The sequence below is a fragment of the Adelges cooleyi genome, unplaced genomic scaffold (genome assembly GCF_023614345.1).
Source record: "Adelges cooleyi isolate 19-005CV unplaced genomic scaffold, UGA_ACOO_1.1 ACOO_flye_CR_arks_rails_tigmint_CR_PRNA_247, whole genome shotgun sequence".
Taxonomy (NCBI): domain Eukaryota; kingdom Metazoa; phylum Arthropoda; class Insecta; order Hemiptera; family Adelgidae; genus Adelges; species Adelges cooleyi.
This window is the reverse complement of record NW_026095912.1, coordinates 5122408-5148694: the sequence shown is the minus strand read 5'-3', so window position 1 is coordinate 5148694 and position 26287 is coordinate 5122408. Positions and strand designations below refer to the sequence as shown.

The 26287-nt window shown below is 32.5% G+C and overlaps 1 protein-coding gene across 2 annotated transcripts; it reads left to right on the top strand.

Moving 5' to 3' along the window:
* The first annotated feature begins 4536 nt into the window (after positions 1-4536).
* On the top strand, positions 4537-24542 carry LOC126836583 (epidermal growth factor receptor kinase substrate 8-like). Of its 2 annotated transcripts, none has more exons than XM_050570125.1 (14): positions 4537-4914; positions 16396-16479; positions 16659-16726; positions 18066-18319; positions 18409-18549; positions 18628-18799; positions 18905-19070; positions 19586-19706; positions 19797-20032; positions 20130-20289; positions 21597-21808; positions 22388-22685; positions 23281-23466; positions 23549-24542. In XM_050570125.1, exons 2-14 carry the CDS (start codon positions 16430-16432, stop codon positions 23690-23692), a joined length of 2208 nt encoding a protein of 735 aa, XP_050426082.1. In that variant the 5' UTR covers positions 4537-4914; positions 16396-16429; the 3' UTR covers positions 23693-24542. The 2 variants fall into 2 exon arrangements, with proteins under 2 accessions (XP_050426082.1, XP_050426084.1); XM_050570127.1 differs by lacking the exon at positions 4537-4914 and adding an exon at positions 16207-16327.
* Positions 24543-26287: the final 1745 nt, after the last annotated feature.

The following is a 26287-nucleotide window of genomic DNA, read 5'->3' as shown; positions in this document are numbered from 1 at the left end:
CATTCGCCCAATGGGTTCGTCGTGTATTATAGAAATTACCATTATTTTTTTTTCTGTATAATATTTTTCCATTTTTACTAGTCTTATATTTATGGCTTAATTTATTTTTTTATACATTTTCTCACATTAAGCTTTCTTTTTGTCTCGTGTTGTTTGTTCTAGAAAAACGCTTTGATAAGTTTTGCTAAAAAAAAAAAAAAAATTGTTTTGAATAAAATTAGATACGTACAATATTAAAATATTTTGACTAAATCACTAGCTGTCGGCTGCCATCGTACATTTTATAATGAGTATTAAGTAATTTTTTTTTTGTTTTCTCGCTTTTCTTTCGGTAGCTATCGTTATATTTTTTTATTTTCATGTATTCTTGGAAAACTGAATTTTTTAAAGTATTTTTGATAATATCAAAGCAGGCGGAACGATTTGTTGTGTCGTGTCATCGACTTCTCCTTTTTATTAGGTTTACCATTTGTATATGGGGAAAAATTGTTCATTTTTTTTTCCAATGCATAACAAATGTGTTATAAAACAAAAATGTCATCCGAGAGTAAACGTTTAATGGGACGTTGGTTGTTTTTGCTCAATTCATGTAACGTTTTGTACTTTTTTGGGGTTTATTTTTTTCACTACATGGATATTATAATTATTATTATGGTCTCGGTACTCGGTTAATCGAATTCAATAATAATAACAACAACGTGAAAAAAATCGTACAAGTTACACGTCGATGAATTGTCTAAAATATAATTATTTTTGAATATTTTTATGTAATTTTTTTTATCAGGATAATATTTTGCACTAGTACCGCAGTTTTTTGCACGTAAACCAAACGATTCCTCGACCTGTCGTACAAATTTTTTTTAATTTCTTTTTTATACTTAATTTTCCGAGTACCTACCTCAAATCGATTCTAAAAATATTTAAAAAAATAAATGTTTTACTTAAACACGTATATGGTACTGTATTTAAAAAAAAAATATTTTTTCAATCTTGTAATGTATAATATTTAGATTTATTGTGAAAGCTAGTCGTCTTATCTCGTCAAAGTGATATTGCGTAGGTACTTTAATTGAACGAAAAGAAAACATTGAACATTTTTTGTCAAATTAAGATTTTTTTTTAGTAACAGTAGTCTATAAAGTATTTATACTAAAGTGTACTGTATATCTTTATATATATATATATTACCTTCCAAAATTCCTTTGAAAGTCGATCGACAGAAATGGGTAAAAATTATTTTGCCTAATGTTTTCTATTATTACATCACAGTAACATAATATAATAGATTTACTGTAATTTTGTAATATTTAAATTAAACGAGTAGATTGTTTTATTTATTTATTTTTACATTTTTAACGATGTGAGTATGTATGTATATTTACAATGTCTTGGTTAAGTGTCTTAATAAACAAAAATGTACGTTCTATTTACATGCATTATTATATTTTTTGCTATTTTTATTTATATACTAATTAACAAATAATGATATTATCATGTATTACACACACAAGTTTACATATTTTATCCGTAAAATAATATTTGCTACAGAATTTATGTAATTTAACTTATCTACACTGTCTGCATGTTTATTTATACAATTATTTTTGTTATTATTATTATTTATACATCGTTTATATTAAAGCGGAAATTGCTTTGTTTTGGAGTGTATGAAATGCGTATTATTGTAATAATAATAATAATATTAATAATTAAGAATAATAATAATAATAATAACATTACACCGTAGAATATAATATTATTGTAATGTTAGAAAAAAAAGAAACAATTATAATGCTAAATAGTTTAAAAAAAATTAAATTTGTAATTTATTGTACCTACTCGCCGCCTAGTTTAATAATTCTTTTATAATTGTAAAAAATTATATATATAAAAAAAAAAGAAATGTTTAACGTTTTTGGGAAACAAATACTTAGGTCTTGTAAAAATATATTTCTTAAGCTTTTATTGAAAAATTTCGTTAAATCTGTGAGAAAACTCGACATTTTTACCAACTTTTTTTAGTTAATATATTAGGTTGATCAAAAAACACTCAAAATTAAGAGACGTGTTGCTTCTTACATTGTTTGGTTACTTGAAAAATACCAAAATTACTTAACTTATGAGCGCGACTAAAGTTCTTACGTTGCTCAAAACTGGGTAACTTGAGACTTCCAAAATGGCTTATCTAAAAATAATATGTTAGCAATAGTTTTGTAAAATGTTATTCTCAGGTACGTTTTACTTTAAAATGTTTCCAAGTACTTAAGAAATGTATGTCTTAATAGTTAACCAATTAGGTATTCGAGAAAGAGCCATAACACATTTTAGTTACATTTTCGTCACATCAGCGTCGAAATCTATATAAATCAAAATGAAATGCTGTTTGTGCAACGTGATGCACTTGAGAACGGCTGGACCGATTTGGCTAATTTTCTTTTTATTGTAATAATCCAAATAAGGTTTTAGCGAAAAAAATTTTTTTTTAATTTAAAATTTCAGTGAAAGTTTATTCCAATAAATGGCGCAAGTGCGCAAATATCATAGCTTACAGCTGCTAATCAGCTGACATATGGACAGTTTGACAGATTTACATATTGCATAGCCGGGGGCAAAGTCAGGGCAACGCAACTATTAAAATATATATTTTTTAAATATCATTGTATTACAATGGTAATTTTCAGGTAAAATTTAATATACTTATGTAAAAATAAACATAAAATAAACCATTAATATAGGTATAATATATTTTGACGTACTAAACTTCTAGCGTGTATACCCAAACTGTTTTGTACTATTTATGATCAACTGAACTGATATTATTGTGTTTTTTTTATAATTCCACTCCAGTTTTATTTGTACGGCTAAACCGCATAAAATGTGCGTTATCTACAAATCAATCAAAACTAGTAACGACCTACATAAAATAATATAAGCAATTAGTACTTGTTGCGTGCACCCAATAACAAAGTTGGCATGCACTCTTATGAAATGCTGGTGTGGGTCTTAACAATTTAAGGTCACGTCCGATAACGTAGGTAAAGAGTAAATACGTAAAATAGATTGCTAATCGAGGATAAAAATTTGTTAAGTTACAAAAAAATACTTTCAGATATTACACCTATAGCATAAAATATTATGGTGAAATGTAGACATTATTTTCATCCTAAAATCTAAATAATATTTTATCATTTACTCGAATTCATTGTATGAAAAAGTAATCTAAATTAAATTGTAGCCCATATAGACCACAGAATTGTTTCATAATACTAATAATAATAATATTTGAACTCAGCGAGTTATATCCCTATAGGCATTGTTATTTATTGCAAATATTGTACTAAGAAATTCAAAATTAGTAATAAATATAATTTTTTTGGGCAAAAAAATTAGATTTAATTATATATTTAGTACCTAATTAGTTTATTTCCATTTTAATTCGGTATGATGGTACTTAGTAGTAGGTACCTACCTATTAGGTACTCATTAGTTAGCCATTTGGGAGACTTAAACAGTCGTCACGCGCCAGATTGCTTAAATAGTATAAATACACTACTAATAGCTGTTAAACAAATTTAGTAAAATATAATAACTAAAAATATCTTATTGTATACATAACATAGTACATATCTGGAGTGGTGTGTTCAGTATTTTTTTTATTTGAGAGGATGGGGATGTTGTTATCATTGATTAAAAGAGAGTTCCTTTATCCTCATAAAAATGCTCATGCCTACTAATATTAATAAATTAAAAATTGAATTTTTTTTTACAGAAAATATGACGTAGAGCTTATAGAAGGAATAGAGGAGGAGGCTAAACGATTTTTAAATACAGTCCTGTGGGTTACAATCATATGCTCTTGTATATTGACAGTTGAAGATATTTAATGTAAGTTCAGGAACTTCGGATGGCCCATGCTATTGGTTTATTTCAATCTAATTTCGATAGTTCCCAATTTGAACACTCCTGTCAGGTGTACGGATTAGGAGCGAGCATTGTTTAATCGCCTATCCAACCCTGTTATGTAAGGGACGAGAAGTGGTAAATTGGGAACTTCCAATTTGAACACTGCTGTATTATAGAAGATTCCAATTTGGATTGTCCAGGTTATGATAGAGGAGTCCTTCGTTACTATACGGACATGTGATTTTGACTGTGGACAATTTTGAGTTCGCCACGCCACTGTCATATATTATGTTCATGTTAACTGATAAATGGTTTTTTTTTTAAATCCCATCATACACACATTATAAATAAATATATATATATATATATATATATATAATATGTACAATATGTATAGTATATGGGTACACATTGTAATAATTGCCGTGTCGGGTAGCAGCGGCCAACGGACCGTGCATGTACCTACCATCCAGCCAGCCGCCAGCCGCAGAAGCTAGTCATGACCCCTTCAGCCGCCGCGGCCGTGGCAGGTAGGACGTGCCGCCGCGCCGTCGACATTAGGCTGCGGCCACACCGCCGCAGCACCGTGACTCAGGTACATAGCATTACCGCGGCACCTGTGCCGCCCGACCGGAATAGGTACGGCCAGTCGCGCGTTGCTTCTCCGTCGTGGCCAGATCCGAAACGACCGCCGTCGCTTTCACACGCGCACTTGCCGTTTCACTTTTCGTTCACACGGTTCTTCCACAGTCGGTTCGCGTAAACGCCATTTTTTTATAATCTGAAAATTTCGTGTTGTTTTGTCGTTTTTTTCTACGACGACGTTTTTCTCAATCGATGACTACCACAGAACCGTCGCGTCGTGTTGTACACCAATAATAATAACACAACAAGTAACACAAGGAGGTGACGTCGGATGCTGCAGTGCCAATCCAGCGGTCCCACTATCGGCGGAGATAACGATACCGCACGATCACCATTGTTGTTTCGCGATAATAATCATTTCTCGAAGTAAGATTTCCAATCAATTATACTGTTATAACAATTATAATACCGAAATAAAACTTCCAAGTTAGTGGTCACGTGCACTACCCGCCCGAACACGAGGAATAGTGGGTTAGGGTAAAATTCGGAGGAAAACAAAAATCAACAAATAATCTAAGATTGTCCGGTGGTCCTTGAAGCAAATTCTTTAGACAAATATTTTTTTTTTTTTTTAACATTCGTTAGGATTTTATGGTACCGGTCAAAATTGATATATTGTGTACGCGGCTGTGGCGGATATCTATCATACCTATATGCATTGCGAAATAACCGAGGAGGTCCTTTCACTCGGTGCAATCTATCAGTTGATATCAATCGGTTGTTACCTACTGTAGTCGTATATTAGCTGTACACTAATAGGTACTAGTGTTTAAAAAAAAAAAAAAATCAATCTAACGAGGTTAAACGGTTTATATTATGCAAAACCGTCGACGGTGATAAATGTCTACTGTAATTCGTATTTGTTAACATTTTTCCCCTCTTGAAATTGTTGTTGTATTATAATAAATAATATGTTCCCCTCCTTCGGAAGGAGGAAAACGGGCGAAACGTGACGTCGTGTAAACGCATTAAAATGTACAACATTTTCATAGGTGATAGACAATAGACGAGGCACGACATTTTAAGACTATAAACCGTTTGAGTATCGGCCCGTTTGGTTAATTAATCGGGTTCGGGGGAGGGGAGGTTTCCTGTGTAAGATTGTAGTACTCGTGTACGACAGATAGACTAGACGAACAACATATTATAATAATAGGAATTTAGACATCCGTGGTGTGTGTGTGTGTAGTTTGTGTTGGATGCATGTATATATTTACTATAACACACATAATATATTATTATGAACTGATATAATAATATGTATAGTTGGTGTACATTATATTATACACAAAATGATAATACCATAGGCAGCTGCGTTTGTGTGTATACCTATCGAGAGGAAAACGTTCTGGAATGTCAAAACGATCCGCTCAGCGCTAGGTGTGGCCTATTGATGACCTTCGTTGTACTTGTATGTATGCGAGTATCCATTATATCGTCGTATTTCGTTGTTATCCACTATCATTCTGCGTACAATAATAATAATAATACATAACGTATATTGTAATAGCAATAATAATAATAATAATAATAATAATAATGTCACCAGTAATGCCCCTAAGGTATTCATACAGGCCATTGTTGTGTTTCTATGTGATGGCCTGTACGATAATTATCGACGCACCGCGTTAGAGAGATAAAACCACGAGTGTCTAGCGGTACAAGATAAATGGGTAAATGGTTCAGAAGAAAAAAAAAGATACATTTAAGTACCGTTGTACGACGATTTCCATTGACGATAATATTTATCTCTGTGGACCAGTCAATATGCAATAAAAACAAAACTGGAGCAATTTCCCAGTCGAAATTGGTCTTAACCAACGTTAGGGTGTGCGTGTAAATAATTGTAAACATATTAAAAAGTCCCAGTGGATATTATCAACTAGAAAAAAAGAATCTTAATTTAAGAAACTTAAATTTTTGTGAATATTTTTCTTAGCACAACTTAACCGAACCTAACGGAATCTAGGTAAAAGTTGTTCATAGTATATATTATTTTCATTAAAAAATTACATTTAAACCTACGGTTTTGTCATAAATTTAATATTAATATTATTTATACTTCAATCACTGAAGGTACTACTTTACAAGTATTTTGTTCAACTTGAGGTTCAAGGCGTTGAAGTCTCTGGATCCTAATAGCAATTACATTAAAAATTAAATTAAATGACTGATAGGTAAAATATATGACTGATTTCAAATAGTTGTTCATACTAAATGAGTAAAATTGTCTTAAACTTTTTCGCTAGTTTGCAAAAAAGCAAACTTTAACAACAGTTTGTAAAAAAACACAACATACGTTAAAAACGGTTTCCTTTATTTTTCTGATAATTAAAACCATAGACATTAGACACCATATTCTATTTTCGAACCAAAATAAATGATCAAAATGTTTTTAAATTTCAAGCTTGTACACCCAATAAATTGCCTTAAAAAATCCTTATTTTAATAATTTTTAGTGAGCTTTTTTTAACGATTGGTAATTTATATATAATTTGTTTTATCGCGTGTTTAGTTTACACGAATTGCTCGCATTATTTTGTTTTCGTGGCTTGTGCATAGTTTGAACTATATTATTATTTCCTAGTAGAATTTACGGTTAAGTGTACAATTAGTATTTTTTAATCGTCTCCGGGAAACTTTCACGTCGAGAGCACGGTCGTTTATCGATTGTTGCCTAATAAGCACTTATAGGAAGTATTTGCTTATATCTCAATAAAACAATTACCAATATGGGGTTGTACCTGTAGGTAGTATAGTAGAAATCACATATCATATTCTCCGGTATGCGTCGTCGGTGATAATTTCGATTCCAATCTTGTATGTTTTTTTTTAATCTAAATAGCTGCAGAGAATAGTTAGAGAATAGTCATATTACGATTTACGACCAAGTATTTTATGAATAACATAACATATCCTAACCACTTTTTTATTCTGCATTTCTTAGGCAACTTCTATGACCGCAATGATAACCGCTGTGTCTGTAATACTGTATGACTTAGATGAGTAATAATAAAGATTATTGTTTTCTACTCTTTCAAAGGGAAATTTAAGTCGAACAATACTTAATGAAATTTATATTTTATTTTTTACCAACTATACTGAAAAGGGTTGATTTTATACTCGTATGTAAAATAGATTCGAGAGAAACCGACTTGCTTACTCATCTAAGAGGCCGTATAAATTATCATATCGTATGTTAATTTGTTTTGAAAGTCAATATTTAAATTTATTCGGCTAAGTAGGCATATGAAATCTTAATTTTACGTTTTAACGATTATTACTTCAGCGGTTTTAATGTCTTTTTCAAAAATGCGCAGCTTAATATTTATTGTCGAGATATACATTAAAATAATAAATATGTGACAATTAAAAAATTAAACAATTAAATATGTGTTAACTATGTAAATGTTATTGTTATATACCTATTTGCATTGATGTATAACGCCTACCCCGCATAGTTTATTTGTTTCAAAATAGTTTCTACAACAATACAATAATTGTTTCAAAAAATACATTTGGCATTCTTTAACGTAGATTTAAGCTATAAAAAAATACCCGACACCAATAATTTCATATGTATTTATGTATATTCAATTTACGCCCTACACTCGTGTTTTCCAAATAATACTGTTTGGTGTTAAAAGTTCATACTAAAATACGGTCGTGTTATTTTTATTGATAAGTTAGTTCTAAAAGTACATTAAAAATATATAAACCGTCCATTGTACTAATGTTTGTTTTATGTTTGCCTACAATTTCATTTTTTATTACATTCGACACAAAAGGCATGTAAGTATTATCTACCGGACATGAATATTTCAAGATAAAATAGTTAAAAGTAGAACAACAACAAATATTATGCGATGAACTCCGAACTTAAGGTTATTTATAACGTGAAATAATATATACTTTAATAGATACATATTAAATAATTTATACGTTGGAAATTAACAAAATGTCTGTTCGGTATTTTGACTTCAAGATGATACGATAAACAGGCACAAATAAAAAAAAAACACAAAACCGATGTTATACAGAACTAGAAGAACTTTATTCGTATGTTATGCATGACATATATTTTATATATCCTGAACTAATCTACTTTTATGTTTTATTATTTACGTATTTAGTATACTAAATGAAACATCTGAATGTTATTATGACTTATGACACCCAGTAGAACAGCATTTATTATGGTTTACAAGAATTTAAGCCCACTTATGGGTACATTTAGAGCGTTTATTTCACAATTTTTTTATTTTGGTTCATTCTAGTTTCTAACCGGCCATTTATACAAATTCAGAATTCTTAACTAAATTATAATTTTTATGTTTACGAAACATTATGTTTGATTGCATAATTGTCATTTAAACCAATATATATATATATATATATATATATATATATATATTTGCTGTGGGCACATCTGGTAACATTTTGTACCTTAAGAGAATCAGTCGCATGTAACAATTTTCTTTCGTCAAATTTGTAAGTGTGTTTTAAGCACACCCTTTTTTTGGATAATAATTTCTTGAGTTTAACTGGCGAGGATAGGCCTATGACAAGTAATAGTATAATTTATAATCGTTTTCTATATTGTTAAAAGTTTACAAAAAACATGTAAGTGCATAAGTTTATCTACAGGACTATCATTGGACCAATGATGACTTTCCCTGTGCTACTTGGAAGCTCGCACAGTATAAACGTTAAACAGTTTTCAATCTATTGATAGGCAGTTAATAAATGTCACATTAATGTTAATACTCGATTTGACAATTCGTTTGCAAAATCAATTCGTTTAAATCAATCGTTCAATAGTTTTGTTCGTTTTCCTATCTCTTTTGGGAAGGGAGAAATTAATTTTGGTTTATTGTAATGCGCAAGTACATAGAATTATTGATTTTATACATAAAAATGCGATTCGAGGAAATCGGTCCAAAGAGAAAAAGTTGTTTAATGAGTCTACAGAATACGGGGCACAAGAAAATAATAGAAAAAAACACAGTACTTTTACAGTTACGCATCGAAGGCAAAAACGTTGTTTTCGTTATTTATACCTTTCTTGTATCTATTATGAGAATGTATAATAAGATCAACGACGTAGGACCGAAGTGACGTCGATGATTGCACGATCAACAGTTTAATGTGAACACAAGTTAATAGTGGAAAAGAGTATAAATAATAACTGCAAGTGTACTTGCAGCTGGTAGGTAGAACCATTGGGCCGTTGGGGTTATTCGCTGTGAAAACCGATTGTCAAACGAAAGTAATAATGTTTAATGAAGAAACACTATAATATTTCTACGGTGGGTAAGTATACCTCACTGCTAATAATCGAAGGAATTTTTTCAAATTATTATTATAGTAATCGTGTACCTGCAGTGTACCTATCGTCAAATAGATCTATAATTTGCGGATAATACGCAATTAAAGTAATTCGAAAATTCCTCCAGTAAGTCCTTGAAGCCAGTGTAGAAGAGGTGGTCGGTGTGGTTGTATATGTATAATGAAACATTGGAGTAGGTATAATAAAAGTGAAAACATTTTTTTTTCTACAACAGCAGCGTACGCTCCACTTGTAATTATATATAGTTACACTTCTCCCATATATTTACCGTTTGCAGTTTATAAAATAATATATATACATGTATATATATATAATGCTGCGATCCGTGAACCGGTGAAGTTAGTATAATATATTATGTGGATTAATAAACACAAGTGCATAAGAGACGAATAATTAACAGGCGGACTGATTTCGATGAGAAACGTCGATTTCTCTTCTGTTTATGGTGTTTTAGGTGCATTCCAATGGTATAGTACATATATGATATACTGCATAAATTGTACTATACCTATGTATTTGTAAATAGGTAACCTGTTGTTTCTAGCTATACATTCAATTCCGTATAGTTGAGCAATTCGTACACCATATGAATACAAATTATGTGTGTTTCATAAATTCCTTTTGCCCCATGACATAAGTATGAAATAAGCGCGTTAATGCCAAAAGAATCAGTTAGCCGCAGAATACCTTGTCTTCAATACGATAATACACGCTTAAGTACATGTACTTTAAATTAAATATCATTTGGTTTCTGTTTAGAACGTCACAATATGCATGTTAAATCGTTAGTATAAAAATGCCAATCTCGAGTTATGTTACAATCATGTTTAAACCGTTCACAACTGTTTTAATATTAAATATAGTGTATTGAGGTACGATGAACTGTGATACTTATACAAACAGTATATAATAAATGTATAACCTTTTTTTTTTGTAAAACAAAATTATTTAAGCTTATAGCTAATATTAGCTTTTTAATTTTTTAATTAAAAGCTAGTAGTATTTATGCTCTTTCAACTCAAAATGTATTTAAAACGCGTTCGGTTAAAAAAAATATTATTATTTAAAAATAAACTGGGAACATTAAAAATAATATATGATCAATTATTTTTTATCTACTCTACCTACAACCATCAGTTATAACAAACGGGTATTTTAGAGTTAATTTTTCTGTCAATAAATCATTGTGGCTAAAATAATTAATAATTTCTTTTTTTTTTAACCAATTGGTTACCCTCCCCCCTCAGTACTCGTATTTTCTATTATACCCAGTGCATATGCATAGTTGGCATACGTTAAATTATGTATTGTATAATATATGCGTGGTATGTACCTACTCTTAATGATTAATGTAATGCGAATTCGGTAAGTACAATAAAGAATGTCCTGAGGCGTCAATCGTCGATCGTTTAAATAATAGTTTAACGAGTACCGTGCTGTGTTTTGTTGGTTAATTTATTTTAATTTTAATCAATAACAATTATATCTTTCATTGTGTGTTGTCGTTGCCAGCGTGTATGGTTTACTCTTCATACGTTTGCTCTTCATAGTACACATACTGATAGATATTCATATATATATATTTGGTTTTTATTGTCTTCGAGAGGATTAATAAACGGTGGGTGTCCATTTATGTGTGTATGCGTATAGGAGTATAGGACATAGATAATATGCACTATTCATAACTCGTATCAATGGTATTTAGGTACCTGAATATTTTCAAAGTATTTATTGGCCTTACAGCTCAGCTGTGGCGGTCATTCGATTTCTGTGTCAAATATGGCAGTACAGTAGTTCGTTCACACCGAGTAAAAGTTTTATTTGTCGAAGGTACACGGTGTTTTCGAAAATGTAAAATAAATATCATGATTATACATATGATGTGTTATAAATAGGATAGGTCCTCGACACAGGGTTGTGTCTGTTTTTTCAGTAGGTATTTTCGATAGGCACTTAAGTGTTTCTATTTATTTTTGGTGAAACTCTACGACCGAATAATTAAAAAAAACACCGGTAGGAAAAAAATGTCCGCAACAACCGAACGATTATACTGGTTTCCACGGCCTCGAGCACTGAAAGTCTACAAATAATATTATTATAAACATATTACCGATACAGACCCAACTCGGGGAATCTCTTGCACGCAGAACTGCTCCGGGTAAATGTTTACACACATGGATTTGTAACCATTCCAATCGATGTGGTAATGACCTCTCCTCGAGAATAATAATAGAATATATTATTTTGTTGGCAACCCAAACGGTCATTATGTGCTCAAATATTTGTGTTATTATTGTTTTATTAATTAGTATTTGAGTCAACGCACGCAGGTGTGTAAAGGTACGGTAAATGATATATGGTAGAAATCATAATAATTTATTAATACTGAAATCTTATATTGCATTTCATATATCTATACATAATGATAATACATGTATTTATATGACAACAATGCAGGCGATTACCGCCGAGGAATTCCAAAGCGCCTACAAATCCGCTTACCGCTATAAACATATACATAATATGCCTACTATAAACGTGCGATCATGTGGCTTAATAATGAAATGTATATAAATTGCCAGCCAATCCTCACGTCGCGTCGGCTGTTTATTGTATTATAAAATATTTTGCACTATAATTATTACAAGTGTATACAATATATTGTACAATGCATTGCTCTTGTCGACCAATTATACAGCTCAGCGAATAAATTAAGTATTTTACCAGTGCAAAAAAAAAAATGTTACAGTCTTCTTAAAGATTAACGGCTAAAATGATAAAACATGGAACATGCTTCTTAGTCTGATTTAATTTGCCCATGAAATGCTCTGACGGAAGAAGGACATGGAAGGTAGCTTACTGTTCCCCTCTAATGAAGTTCTGGATCAGAAAACCTGCAACAGGCAATGTTTAGGCCTCTATAAGACATTCATGAGAAATTTTTCATTTTGCAAAAGAATCCGTAGGATTACAGTGCTATCACTTATTAGGAAAACTACAGTTTGAAGATACCATAAAATAACTTTCTTAAGAAATAAGAACCTGAATTTCATCCGACTCGGAATCATCAAGCTATTTCTGCTTTATTTTATTTTACTTTTTTTTGGTGATTTAGCAGTACGCTCATTGGAAGCGCTTTGATAAAATGCTTTATCTTTTTCATTTGTTTTATGATCATAATTAATTACATTTCTGAAATGTTGACATCTGGTTGATTCTACTGAAATTGCTCTTAGTTTTCGATATCTCACCTAATGAAAAAAATTATAGTATAACTAAAGTATAGTATAACTAGAAGAAACAGTTCTATAGTTATAGTGGTATAATTTAAAAAAAATAATTAAGTGACTAAAATTACAATTTTTCTTAGCATCAGTGTTGAACAACTATAGAAAGGTTTACAACTCGTTTAACGTCCCTCTTGTTGAAATATTTATGTATACTAGATGATAAAATAGGTACTAGATTAAAGACTCCAGGTAATTTTAAAAACTTTTAATTTTTGTACTATTACTAAAATTGTTTTACCTACATTTGATTATTTACAATTGATACAACTGTTCAAAATAATTTACATTTTTATACGTTCCCGATTAATTAAAAGTAAGCGTTAAGCTGAAGTATCCTAAAATATATTATAGTTGGGGTACTGTCCACCGAGCTAAGTAATGACTGTACCAAATCTTAAGGTATTGTCTTAAGGTCCTGTAGTCGCAGTACACACTGTATTTCATTATGATACTGTTATATAGGTCAGGTGTAAATTATACAATATAACAGTGCATTTCCGCATAATTTATGTTGCAACGCAGGTTCTTTTGTACTACAAACATGGACGCCCATTGGTGGGCGAAGCAAAAAACATGCTCAACCTTGGGAATTGCATAGGAATAATCACAAATTATACCATTCTGAATCGATTTTTGTATAATGTTTGGCTTATCGCATTTTGCCAAACCGAACCAAATGCAACTAAAATTGCGGTCGAAACAGTAGCGGTCCAAAAAATACACACATTTTTTTGGAAATTAAAAGTGTATTTTATAAATATTAAATTTGTTTTATCTATTATGAATAAAAACTAAAGTCCAAGCGACCAAGGCGCTGTTATTAAGTTCAATATTTTTCAAAGTGTTTCTTTGAAAGTGATTTTTTAGAAAATGTTTCTATTACTGGCCAACTCCACCTTAATTTTAACAATTCATTATTTAGCGTAATATTAGTTTTTAATTTTCTCATTCTCTTTAATTGTTTTGTTTTTTTCATAAAATACAAATTAATGCGTTCACAATGCCTCTACACATCAAACGAATGGTAACATCGACTTTTATTACTTAGATCACTTTGCAATTTCCTTATAATAGCGTTAAGGAGATTTCGAACCGGTGTCTTGCACATTGCATGTCAAACGATTATTATTATGATTATTACTGCAAGTGAAACGCGTTAGGATTCCGTTTAATTACAGCATTACACCATCACTAGTGAACAATGGGTTCAACGCCTTTCTAAGATTTTTTTTTTAATAACCGACCGTTTATACATAGCAGCACCCGTGTTTATTTTATTATACCCGTTATTGTAGACAATTAACTATTTGCTATATACCTACTATAATTTCTTATTGTGGAACCAACGTAGCTAAGGCGATTGTTGTAGACGCTATTATAAAGAATATATGAACAATTTGCTTGAGTTTTGATTGGTCTTTGAAACGTTGCGAATTTGTTTTAAGTACTTATAATATTTAAATTGCACAATTGGCCATGTGATAAAAACACAGGTTTACGCAGAACGATGACTATTTTTGTATTTTTTTACTTGTGGCTTTACTGGCGGTGTGGAAATTATTATTGGCGTTTAAATGATGATGGAAGGGGCTTTTACGGTTATAACGATAAAATATAGTAAGCAGCAAGATTTATTTTTAATTTTTTAATAGAGACAATAGTTGGATTATTAGAGGATGTAATTATTATTATTATTTTTTTCATTCTCTTTTGAAATTAATAATTATTAAGTGTCATAACTCATAATATTGCCGTTGAAAGTTAACTTTCGATGGCTTCTACTCAAATTAATCAGCCAAAATAAAATAAAATTATCGTTATGTCTTCGGTTACATAAAACATTTCTTTGTAAAAATGTATACCTTTTTAATTTTGTAAAAAAAAAATACTTTAATTTAGTTTAACTAATTAATAAAGATTAATTAACCTGAATCCTGATACACTAAACCGAGTTTTTATTGACTTAATAAATAATCGCTACAAAATTGAACTTTAATGTTAAAATTGCTCAGTTCCTCAAAGAAGTGCTTTAGTCATTACCCAAGATAAGTTTTTGTAAAATATTAATAGCTGAAAACCTGCGTTTTAAGATTTGAAACCAAGTATTCTCAATATGGTTTTATTTTTGCTATGATTTTGAGAATAATAGCTGATAATAATTAGGTTTTATTAAAAAAATTGTTTTGATATGTTTTTGTTCAATACTAGCTGAAAACTTGAGTTTTAAGATTTGAAACCAAGTGTTATAGGCTATTTGTCCAATTTTCAAAAGTGCAAATAGTGCATCCTAAAAAGCGATATGATGAAAACTTATCCTAGAATAAACTAGAGGTTTTGTGAAATAACACCATTGTAAAACTAATACTTAAATTGCAATATGTTTTGTTTGAATTTCTAAGAAAGACCTTGTGTTGTTAGGTTTAAAATCGGAAAAATTTTAAGCGGCGATGCTCACCTATGGCTCATCCTCCAATTAACACCTATGCTTATCACAGACATCTTGTTGGTTTTAGTTTGTTATAACTTTCAGGAAATGAACTATTTACTTGATAATTTTCGGATCTCTCAATGCGTTGTCATTGGCTAGCTGACGTTTCGAACCCATTGCAGGGTCCATCTTTAGAGACACCGTTCTACCATCAAGACTATACTTAGTGAATCGCTTGTCTCATACTGGTATTTATATGTCAGTAAAAATAAAACTTGTTTTTTTTTTAATATGTGTACCAAATGCACATTGTTTTTATCCTGTAAAAACATTCATGCGTCACCTATATTTTTGGCGTTTGGTCGTCGCTCACACGGATTTGACCGTCATCTTTGGGCGCTGCATGAGTATGAATTTCGATTTCCCGTTACAGCGCTATCGCATTAATCATTATTCAGTCACACGTGCGGTTTATGTGATTCATCGACTTGCAAGTTGTATTTCTTAACGTCGCGTCGCATTCAAAGTTAAGACTGTACGACGGTTTCGCCGAGACGTTCACAAACACACGCATAGACAATAACAAAATATTATAATGTCATTTGTTGCACCGCCGGAGTGAGTGTAGTGCACAGACACAGAACTAACGCTCGCACCTTATAACGCCCATAGCAGCTCGCCCATCATTGTCTCTGCTTGTGATGTTCGATTGTGTATATACTAGTATAATAATAATCGTATGTGTTTTTAACGCTGGTGTGGTTTTTGTTTTTGTCTAGGGTTAGATGTTGCCACGACTCGCTATTGTAAGAGATGCCTGGATTGAAAGATATGTCGATGCAACAGCAAGGAACGAATAGAAGGTACGTGGGCGACGTCACGGTAATTACAATATGCATGATAATATTATAGATGTACATATACATGAGATGATTCATTGTGAGCTTAGTGGCCTCTGATATTGATGAATCTGTTGAAAGTCATTCGCAGTGAATTACCGGACGTTGTGTTATGCTAGTACCTAATTGATTAATGTTTGCAGAGAGTTTAATGAAAAACCAATAATGCCTTACCACCGAAACAGCGTCAATTCAAATGGATACTCTACGGGTAAGTTGGGTTTTTTCGTTAAAAACTTAAAACTTTTCAATTCTTGTTCAACGATTTTCAAAAATTAAATCTCCAACATAAAAAAAAAATCAATCAAAATTATGTATTTATTCCGTTCTATGTTTTGTATCATTTATCAATAGAATTAACTAATCATTTAATATTTTATTGTTGTAATTAATATTGGTAACGATACTATTATATTTATTTTTAAACGGCCTCCACAAAGTTATAAAACACTTTTCAACAACAATAAGAAATTTTAAATTTGATTTTGTTATAAACTGTGGTCAGTTCTGTAAGGAAACAGAATATAAAAACTGATTTAAGTAAAACATACTAAAAATACCACAAAACCTCGATTTTTACAACTTTGGAGGCAATTTAAAAAAGCTGATAGTTGTTCTAGTAAAGATTCAAATTGAGCAAAAATAAAAACAAATTTAATAAAACAGATTTTTTTGGGGGTCTTGTTCCCAAATAATGTTGTATATAGTGAAATTTGTAAAATGTTAATAATGCTTTTGAGAAAAGTTTTTATTTTGAAAATTATTAAAGTAACTGGTAATCAAATAAAAGTCTTGCTAGAATTTAATTAAATCAAAAGGTAATTTTAAATTTGATTTCTGATTTATGCGCTATGTGTATGCAACAAAAGGTCCTTTTGTTGTCCAAAATGAAAAAACAAGTTTTTTCATTTTGGACATATTGAATCGGCTTTCTCTATATCATTAAAATCCATTTGCCTTTCTGTATTGTTGTCCGGAAACACATTGATTCCGTGCACTTCTTAATTTACTTAAGTCTTAATACATGTGTTTTTCATAATCTTCACATATTTTTCGAATATGACCACAAGTTTGATCCGTGTTGCCACTTTGAGCCCTTTTCAGAGACCTTCTTCTGGTCCATCAATAAAAAATATAACGCCCATGATCGAGAGAACCGATTTAACAAAATTTAAATTGTATTTTTTTCTCACCATTTGTTGGTCTAGTCCAGTTGGCTTAGTATATATTAACAAATACAATGGCGCTGAGTCTCATATTTTATGTGAATCAAAGTTTTAAGTATTAAACAACCATTGGCATTAAAACAATTTTCACTTTTGATGTAAAATGTGTGGGTTTTCTTATAATTTTCTATCTACTCCCAATTGTTGTATTGTCGCTTCAGTTCAAATATAGGTCCGGCGCATATGATTATCACATTGAATATCATATTTTGTTTTATTTCTCAGTACATTATAGTTGTACCTACTACCGAAATCCTTATGCCTGTAGTTGTATAGGCAATTTTCTAACGACCAATACTAATAGTTTTCGGTTTATTATTTAAGACGGGGGACAACAGAGTATCATCACGACCGAAGAGAGGAACGACAATGGTGGCGGTGGCGATGACAGCTCGGCACCCACCTATGTCATTGAGCACTTGGCCACGTTTACCGTATCAAAAAACACCGGTATCGTTTACCCGGCCGACGGCATGAGAAGACTGTTGCAGTTGGAAAAATCCAACGGCATTTGGTCGCAAAAGATGCAGCTGCGGCTCGACCAGTCTTGGGTGCTCATAATGGACTACGAGACGGGCGTAAGTACACGATTTCCAAAGAGTTTGCAAAAACCCCACTCGGGTTGGATTGTTTCTGCCAACTCTGATGTGTCTCCGTTCGAACGCAGGTGGTGATGGAGAGGTTTCCCATTTCGCTGGTGAAGGAGCCGACGGCGTTCACCAGCAACGATCCCATGGAAATCTACAACAACATTTTGGTGTTCGTCGTGGGTCAGGTAGACTCGCGATCGGAGATGCACATATTTCAAGTATGTACTTATACTTATCTAATTTTATAACACAGCGTACTATCCGCCGCGTACTTATCCGGTTTCGATTTGTTTCAGTGCCAAAGCATACCGGCCCAGGAGTTGGTTGAAGACCTCAAGTTGCTCAGGTCCGGCAAGGGGATCAGTCGAAAGACCAGACACATGCCGCCTGCTCCACCTTCGAATCCACCTCCTCTGAACGGCGTCAGCGTCCGCGAGCAAGTGTCCGTCTTCAACGCCGTCGCACATCGTAAGTACTTTCAACATAAATTCCCAAGACATTGGAGACTTCAATGGCTCCACGTTTGTTTCTAATATACGTGATCGACTAACGATTGTTGTCGTTTTCGTTTAGACACTGACAGTCCGGCTAGGGTGGACGATGAGACGAGTTCGACGTCTAGTGAGAAGTACGAGAGGGACGTGATCGTGCTCAACCATTGTTTTGACGACATAGAGAAGTTTATTGCCAGGTTACAGCACGCGGCAGCTGCTTCCCGCGAGCTAGAACGCAGACGAAGGTAAGGTTGGGTTGTGTTAGCTTGGATTAGTTCTTTCACGTCGAAAAAAAGATAAACTCAGTTGTACGAACGAATCTATTGCTCTAGTAACCATAGTGTTGGCCAATGGCTAGTTCATTGTCTAAATGAATGTACTAATTAGTCGACAAATACTAATTATCTGTTACACTTAACTTGCCGATACTAAATTTTACTAGTAACTATATAGTGATATTAGTAGCCTACCAAGCGAAGAAGAAAATTGAATTTGGTACGAACACATACGAAATTCATCCTAATGTCTAGCTGACATATTTAGCTATTAACTTAGTAAAAAATACAATAAGTGTAAAATGTGTTGATGTAAAACGATAAAAAAAATAAACTACCTATTGACGGCCGTTCTCACTGGTTTGGCTTATCATCTAGTTATACGCCTTTTTAGCTTCAAACATAGACATATTTCACTATGTTTTGACAGTAATTGGATTAAAACGTAATATGAAATGAATATTGTGTTTGTTATGCTGGAAAAGGAACCGAAAATCCAAAAAGAAGGACATCGGGGACGGAATGCTGACGATGCGAGCCAAGCCGCCTCCGGAAATCGAATTTGTCGATATTTTCCAAAAGTTCAAACTGTCTTTCAACCTTTTGGTGAGTGCTCGATAGAAGCATTGTAGTAATAATAATCGCAATTCAACCACCGGTCTATTAACCCGAGCTGTTGCTGTTTTTTTTTCCAAGGCCAAACTAAAAGCGCATATCCATGACCCGAACGCACCGGAACTAGTGCACTTCCTGTTTACGCCGCTGGCGCTGATCGTGGACGCCTCGCACGATACCCACTACAAGCCCAACATACCGTCCAGAGTAGTGGCGCCGTTACTCACCAGGGACGCCATCAATCTGCTGATGAATTGCGTGACCAGCAAAGAGACCGAACTCTGGCATTCGCTTGGCGACGCTTGGCTCATACCCAGGTACGGATTATATAGATAGGCCTCTTTTGCCATTTTGAGTACCTACCTATCTACCGACCGTTGTAATCTGCTATTACCGCGTTGGATTTTTGCGCAGAGAACAATGGAAAGGCTACGTGGCTCCGTATCATCCGATTTTCATGGACGGATGGTCGCCGGAGTACCCGATTCCGGTATCGTCGTCCGAAGCGCCGACAGCCGGTGGTCAGGCGGAACCGAAAAAGTCCAGGGACGAAATGAAAAACGCCCATCCAGAGGTATAACAGACTTACATTGGCCGCATACTACTCATAATTTAATACAAATTTAAACCAAAGTCCGAATTAACATTTAATTGTATTTACCTATGTTTCCGGTTATTGTTTAAGGGGGTTGCATGCGGTCTGTTTTTAACTAGTTTTGTATAGGCTGCAAATTTTTATGAAAAATATAGTTTAAAAAAACTAAAAAACACGCTTAAATAGTAAAATAAACTAAAAAGTAGAAAATAATTTTCAATATAGAAAATTATTCTTGTTATTGACGTTTACTCCCAAATACTTGAAGTCGTCCACTGCTTCAAATTTCCAATTGTCTACCAATAGGTCGTTTATATTTAGATTGGTCCTTGACATCACCATGTACTTAGTTTTATTTTCATTTACATATAAGCCCATTGACATGCTTGCCTTAAGTAGTCTCTCGGTTGTCTGGGCAACTTCCTCCCTAGTCTCTCCCATCACTACAATGTCATCGGCGTAAGCTAACATCACTGATTTGTATAAGCTTCAAGGTATAATTTTTAATTTAAACCAAAAACCCAGTCAAAATTTCGACTACATAGGATGGTCGAATTTCAATTCTGTGGAGAGATTTAAGTTTTTTGGATACTTTACTATGTTATGTAAGAAGCCGATTTTCATTTAAAATTTTCAGTTTCTTGTAATTAAATAAATTAAAATTCTGTTTCCTACATAACCTAATAAAGTTGCCAAAGAACTGGTATATTTTTATTGAATTAAAATTGGATCATTCTGAGTAGTCATAATTTTGTCTGGTTTTTTGGTCTAAAATGTAAAAAACAGATCGCATGCAATTCCCTTAGTTCAAATGATATAAATAAGTAATTTGTATTTATTAAATACAAGAGAGAAGGACAAATTAAAAAAATTGGATGATTTTCAGAGAAAAATTTATTTTTCATGTACTTTTCAAAAATAACATAAATATTTAAACCCAGTTTCTGGAATAAAAAATCTAAAGTAGCTAAAAACGACTATTACTAATTAAGAGACAACCAATAATTAAAAATTGGCCCACTTTATAGATACTAGGGATGTAATGGAATTAAAAAAAAAAAGTTTGATAGAATAGATTTTTTTTGTTTTTCAAACGAGTGGTAAAAATTAAAAATTAGACTATTGCAGAATGGGTTTCGCGTGTATAGTATAACAATAACTTTTTTTTTTTATCATGGACGCATCTATTACCTAGTTGTAATAAGGTTTAGCTGGGGCGCTTAAGTTAGTGCCGGTCTGGGTGTACTTTACTGTACTTGTGCTTATATCGTTTCTTGGGCAAACAGGGTGAGCTACGCGACGGTCCGTACCATCACAGGGACCGACCACACGGCGGTGGAGGAGGAGGAGGAGGCGGCATTGGGGACGACAGCAGCGACTATTTTGAATACGAACACGAGCAGACCGGACAAGGGATGATGCAAGGAATCAGACCGCATTACACTTACAACCCGGGCAATTATTCAGGACACCCCGAGCAGTTTAGCCCGGACGACAGGTAATTTATAAAAAAAGCCCCCCCCCCTTAACCGATAAAAAAAAGAGTGGAAAAAAAATACCTTTTTTTTTTAGTGCTCTGAAATAGTTTTTAAAATCTTCAAACAAGCTAAAAAGCTAAAAAGCCTCCCAGTATAACCAAATTGTAGCTGTTTTTTGTGAAATTCCATTTAGATACCTATCAAAAGTAAAATACTCCCCAAAGTTGGAAAAATATTTCCCTAATTTTTTTTCAATGTTCATTTCATCTCCTTAGTTTGCACGTCAAAATTTTAATTATTTAGAAAAATATACAATTTTACACAAGTTCCAAACTGAGCTTACTGCCTAGTGTCTACCCATATAATCTGATGCAAAACCAAATGTATAAACATTTCAACATTTGGAGCTGAATGATGGCCACACAACGACGCGTTTCATTTAAGGACGATCCTAATATAAAGTCGACACAATTTTTAGTTTATATGTTTGACCGGTGTGAAAAAACATTTTTTTTGGGATATTCGCTGGAACTGCTGTTGGTGCTAACCCGAGTTTGTCCGATGGATCTTAACTTTATACTTTGCATTGGTCGTTGTAGGGATGATTCGCACAGTCTTGAAGGTGAATCCGAACCGGATTTTAACACGCTGTCGTTGCACAGTCCGCCCAGAATTGACAAGGAACGCGGTGACGTGGCTGCCCGCAGTGATATTTCTGCGGATTCCATCGAGCGGAACATGGCAGCAGGCGGTCCGGGAAGCGAACGGTTCGAGAGGGCGCAAGCCAGGTGGCTGGAAGACATGAGAAACCGCGGCGTGAAGATAGTCCAAGTCACCTATCCGAGGACGGCCAACAACGACAAGGAGCTGTCGGTGGTCCGAGGAGAACTGTTAGAGGTAGGTCGTCTTGACGGTACAATGATGACGAGTTTAGTCCAAACCAAGGCCACAGTCGACTTGCTACCTTAACTGGCTAGGTAACAATGTTTCTGTCGTGGGACTGAGAAGTTTCCACTGTGGAGATATGTTGCACTCTCGAATGTGTATTCAGTATTGAACTAAACAGCCGACTTGAGGGCCGAAAATAACGCAATTAATACTATAGTTACTACTGGATTTGTGGCGAGAATGCTAAGATGGATGAGTGGAATGGCTAGGGAGAATAGAACAAGAAATGAATACATAAGGGGGAGTCTGGGAGTTGCATAAATTGAGGCAGATACAGTCAAAGGTGTTAAGTGGGAAGGAGAGCATGAGTTAGACTGAAGAAAAGATGAATAGACGGAATAGAAAGTGATATGAAGATAGCTGGAGTAATTGAACGAGATGTAGAAGATCGAGCTTTGTGGAGGTGTAGGACTAGGGTGGCCGACCCCATGTAGTTGGGAGTGCAAGGCCAATGTAAAGAAATAGAAGAAGACTGGAATTGTGGCGATAGTGTTTTATAAGACAATTATTATTTATTATTATTTATTTTCTACCACCCATGCAGATATTGGACGACAGCAGGAAGTGGTGGAAAGCCCGCAATAGCCGTTCGCAAGTGGCCCACGTGCCACATACCATTGTGACGCCGTTCAATCCCATGTTAGACTCCAACGACGTGTTTACCAATCCAGTGTACGCCAAAGGATACGACAAGAGGTCTCCGTCTCAGTCTCACGGTTACTCTATGCAAGTGCGTTTTACCTAACCGATTGTGTGTGTGTGTGCAAATAAATAGCACTATGGTCTTTTTTTAAATTAAAATTTCTTTTTAGGAATCCATAAAGAGCGAGTTTGTCGAGCAGAGCATGAGTCCAGACTCGTCCAGGGGAGCTTCGGTGCCGCCGCCCGTACCAGCCCCGGCCGATTGGGTGCGCAAAGAGAGGATAGGCAAAAAAGGAGAATTCCGATACTTCTAACGGCGTACGACAACCTAATAGAACTTACTTTATTTGCCCCGGTGACAATTATTATTATTATTATTATTATTATTATTATTATTATTATTATTATTATTATTAATGTAACCAAAAAGTATGTGCATCGAATAATAGTGAATTATTTATTCTCACTATCGATGGACACATTCGTCAGTATTTTATTTTTTTTATAACTGATTGACTTGTTTTTATACATAAATATATTTTTATTATTTTTTTAAACTTTGTTATAGAATATATATATATATATACATATTATTTTGTTTTGTGAATAAGCGTTAGATCTTTTATATTATTATATACTCATAAATAAATAAAACAATAGAATGTCACGTATCTCGTGTCGTAATATTACACTTTTTTTGCATACAACAGAGTAGTCGACTATTATTTTTGTGCTTAACTAGATTATAGGTTCGGATTATTTAAACATCTCAAGTAAAAAAAAATCTTAATCTTAATGTATAGTGAAATTAAGTTTTATTTCTTTTTAGTAAACGTACCAACTTATATTATGTATGAGGTATACTTGTAAAGATGTTCTTGAAAACATATTATTTTTGTATTAATATAATTTTTTTAATAAGATATTTTTTTGTAATATTTTAACAAGTTAATAAACGGTATTGTTTAGCTTACTACATTGGCATAGCATAATATACATATATTATGTCAATGGTTTATCACCATTAGGATATAAGTAGCAATAATTATTAATATATCTCAAAACAACTTCAACTACAAACCAAATTGTAATTACTTTATAATACTGGTATTGCTTAAAGACATTAAAAAAAAACATGACACCTTACATTTGTACTTGGATTTATGTTATAAATAATTGAAATAAAGTCATTAGATATTTTTTTATATATTATATACAACATAAACAAACATTTTTATTAATCGATTAAATATTGTGTTTTATTTTTCTTAACGTCCAACAAATTGGATGATTTTTACCCTTACCTGTTATTTTTATTAATTGCTGATTTATTCACAAATGTAACATTGGTAATTGCTAGTGATATTTGAGTACCTATCTCCTAATATACACGATATAATAGCAGTTGAGACTTGAGTGTTCAACTAAGATGATGCTGACAAGTAATATTGCTAGTTGTTATTTACTAATCAAAAATGTGTTAATGAAGATTGAAAACTGTACCTGAAATGTTCTTTATTATCTCAAAAATTTTAAAGTTTACCCCTCCCACTGAATACAATTTTAAACTCCCTAACTAGATTCGTTTAACTTAATGAAAACCAAATTTAATTTCTTCATAGTTAACCAATCACCCTGTAAAACTATTGGCTTTAGAGGAAAACAATTTATAGTGTAAACACAATGTCAGTAGAACACTGCTAGCAATCCAAATCATACACATACCAATTTACCAACAAAACTATAAAAATAATGAGTATTAATTTGTCACAACGGTTTTTGTAATCCCTTGTATCCCTTATATAAATATAAATAGAAAAGTTAGATAAAAAAAATAGAACAATTGTATAAACAATTTTTTTTTATGAATAATTATATAAATCTGATTGTAATATATAATTTAAAAGGTGACGATTGCTTCAAATTGAGGCCCAAGGGTTTCAGATAGATTCTTGTTAAATCGTTGTGACTGGTAATATAAACAATTTTGAGGTTTTGTATAACGCTGAGAGACACTTAAAATGGACAATAACTTACAATAAAGTTGATTTTTATTTACGATTATTATGTGAAAACACTCAAATTGGTATTATAAAAAAGTAATAATATTGACCATGGCCCGCCCACTCAGGGCTCACAACATCATGGGGTCTTTCCTGATCGAAAAAAAACAATTAAGATAATTCACAAGTTAAATTGTACCTTTATCCCACTTAGTGATTTGATAGTGTAATTAATTTTTAAATATTCTGTCGCGGATTATGCAAAACAATTATAAGCATATTATAAAGTTGAGATTTTGAAAATAGTTCTTACATAATTATTCAATTTTTAATACTTAGGAAATGTCATTAACGGCCGTCCATATTAGTTTAGGTAACATTTAAGTACAGTTAAGCCGATAATTTTAATACTGGTTAAGATCATACATATTTGGTTTATTATTCATTTTTTTGTCAAAATAGGTAGTTTTAATATTTTTAATTTATGAAAAAAAAAATTATTTTATTAGTCGTTTGTGTGTTACAATGTACGTGGCGGTTGCGGTGGCAACTACGGTGTGAATGATTATGTATTAGGTACTATTTATAACAATAATTCTATCGAAATTTAAATGAGAAATAATTTGTATAGATTATTATATCTATAATCTAATGTCTAAAACAAAAATTGTTTAAAGCATTGTAACAAAAAATAATCATGGACGTACAATTAAAATATTAATATTAGTATTTATTATTGACAAATAATATCAGTAAAATGGTAAAATCATTTATTTTGTAAATAACAAATTATTTTGAAAAATATATGTGTCCATGGATATGTATTTTAATTTTATATTGTTTTGTCTTTTGTAAAATTTACAAAATATTACTTGGTATTGTTTTTTTACGGCCATACCAATTTTA

Bases quoted from the DNA above. Each gene is read 5' to 3' on its own strand.
- LOC126836583 (XM_050570125.1), top strand. From the start codon at position 16,430: ATGCCTGGATTGAAAGATATGTCGATGCAACAGCAAGGAACGAATAGA. The intron at 18,800-18,904 runs GTAAGTACTTTC...GTTTTCGTTTAG, and splicing joins CTTCAACGCCGTCGCACATC to ACACTGACAGTCCGGCTAGG. The intron at 19,707-19,796 runs GTGAGTGCTCGA...TTTTTTTCCAAG, and splicing joins AACTGTCTTTCAACCTTTTG to GCCAAACTAAAAGCGCATAT.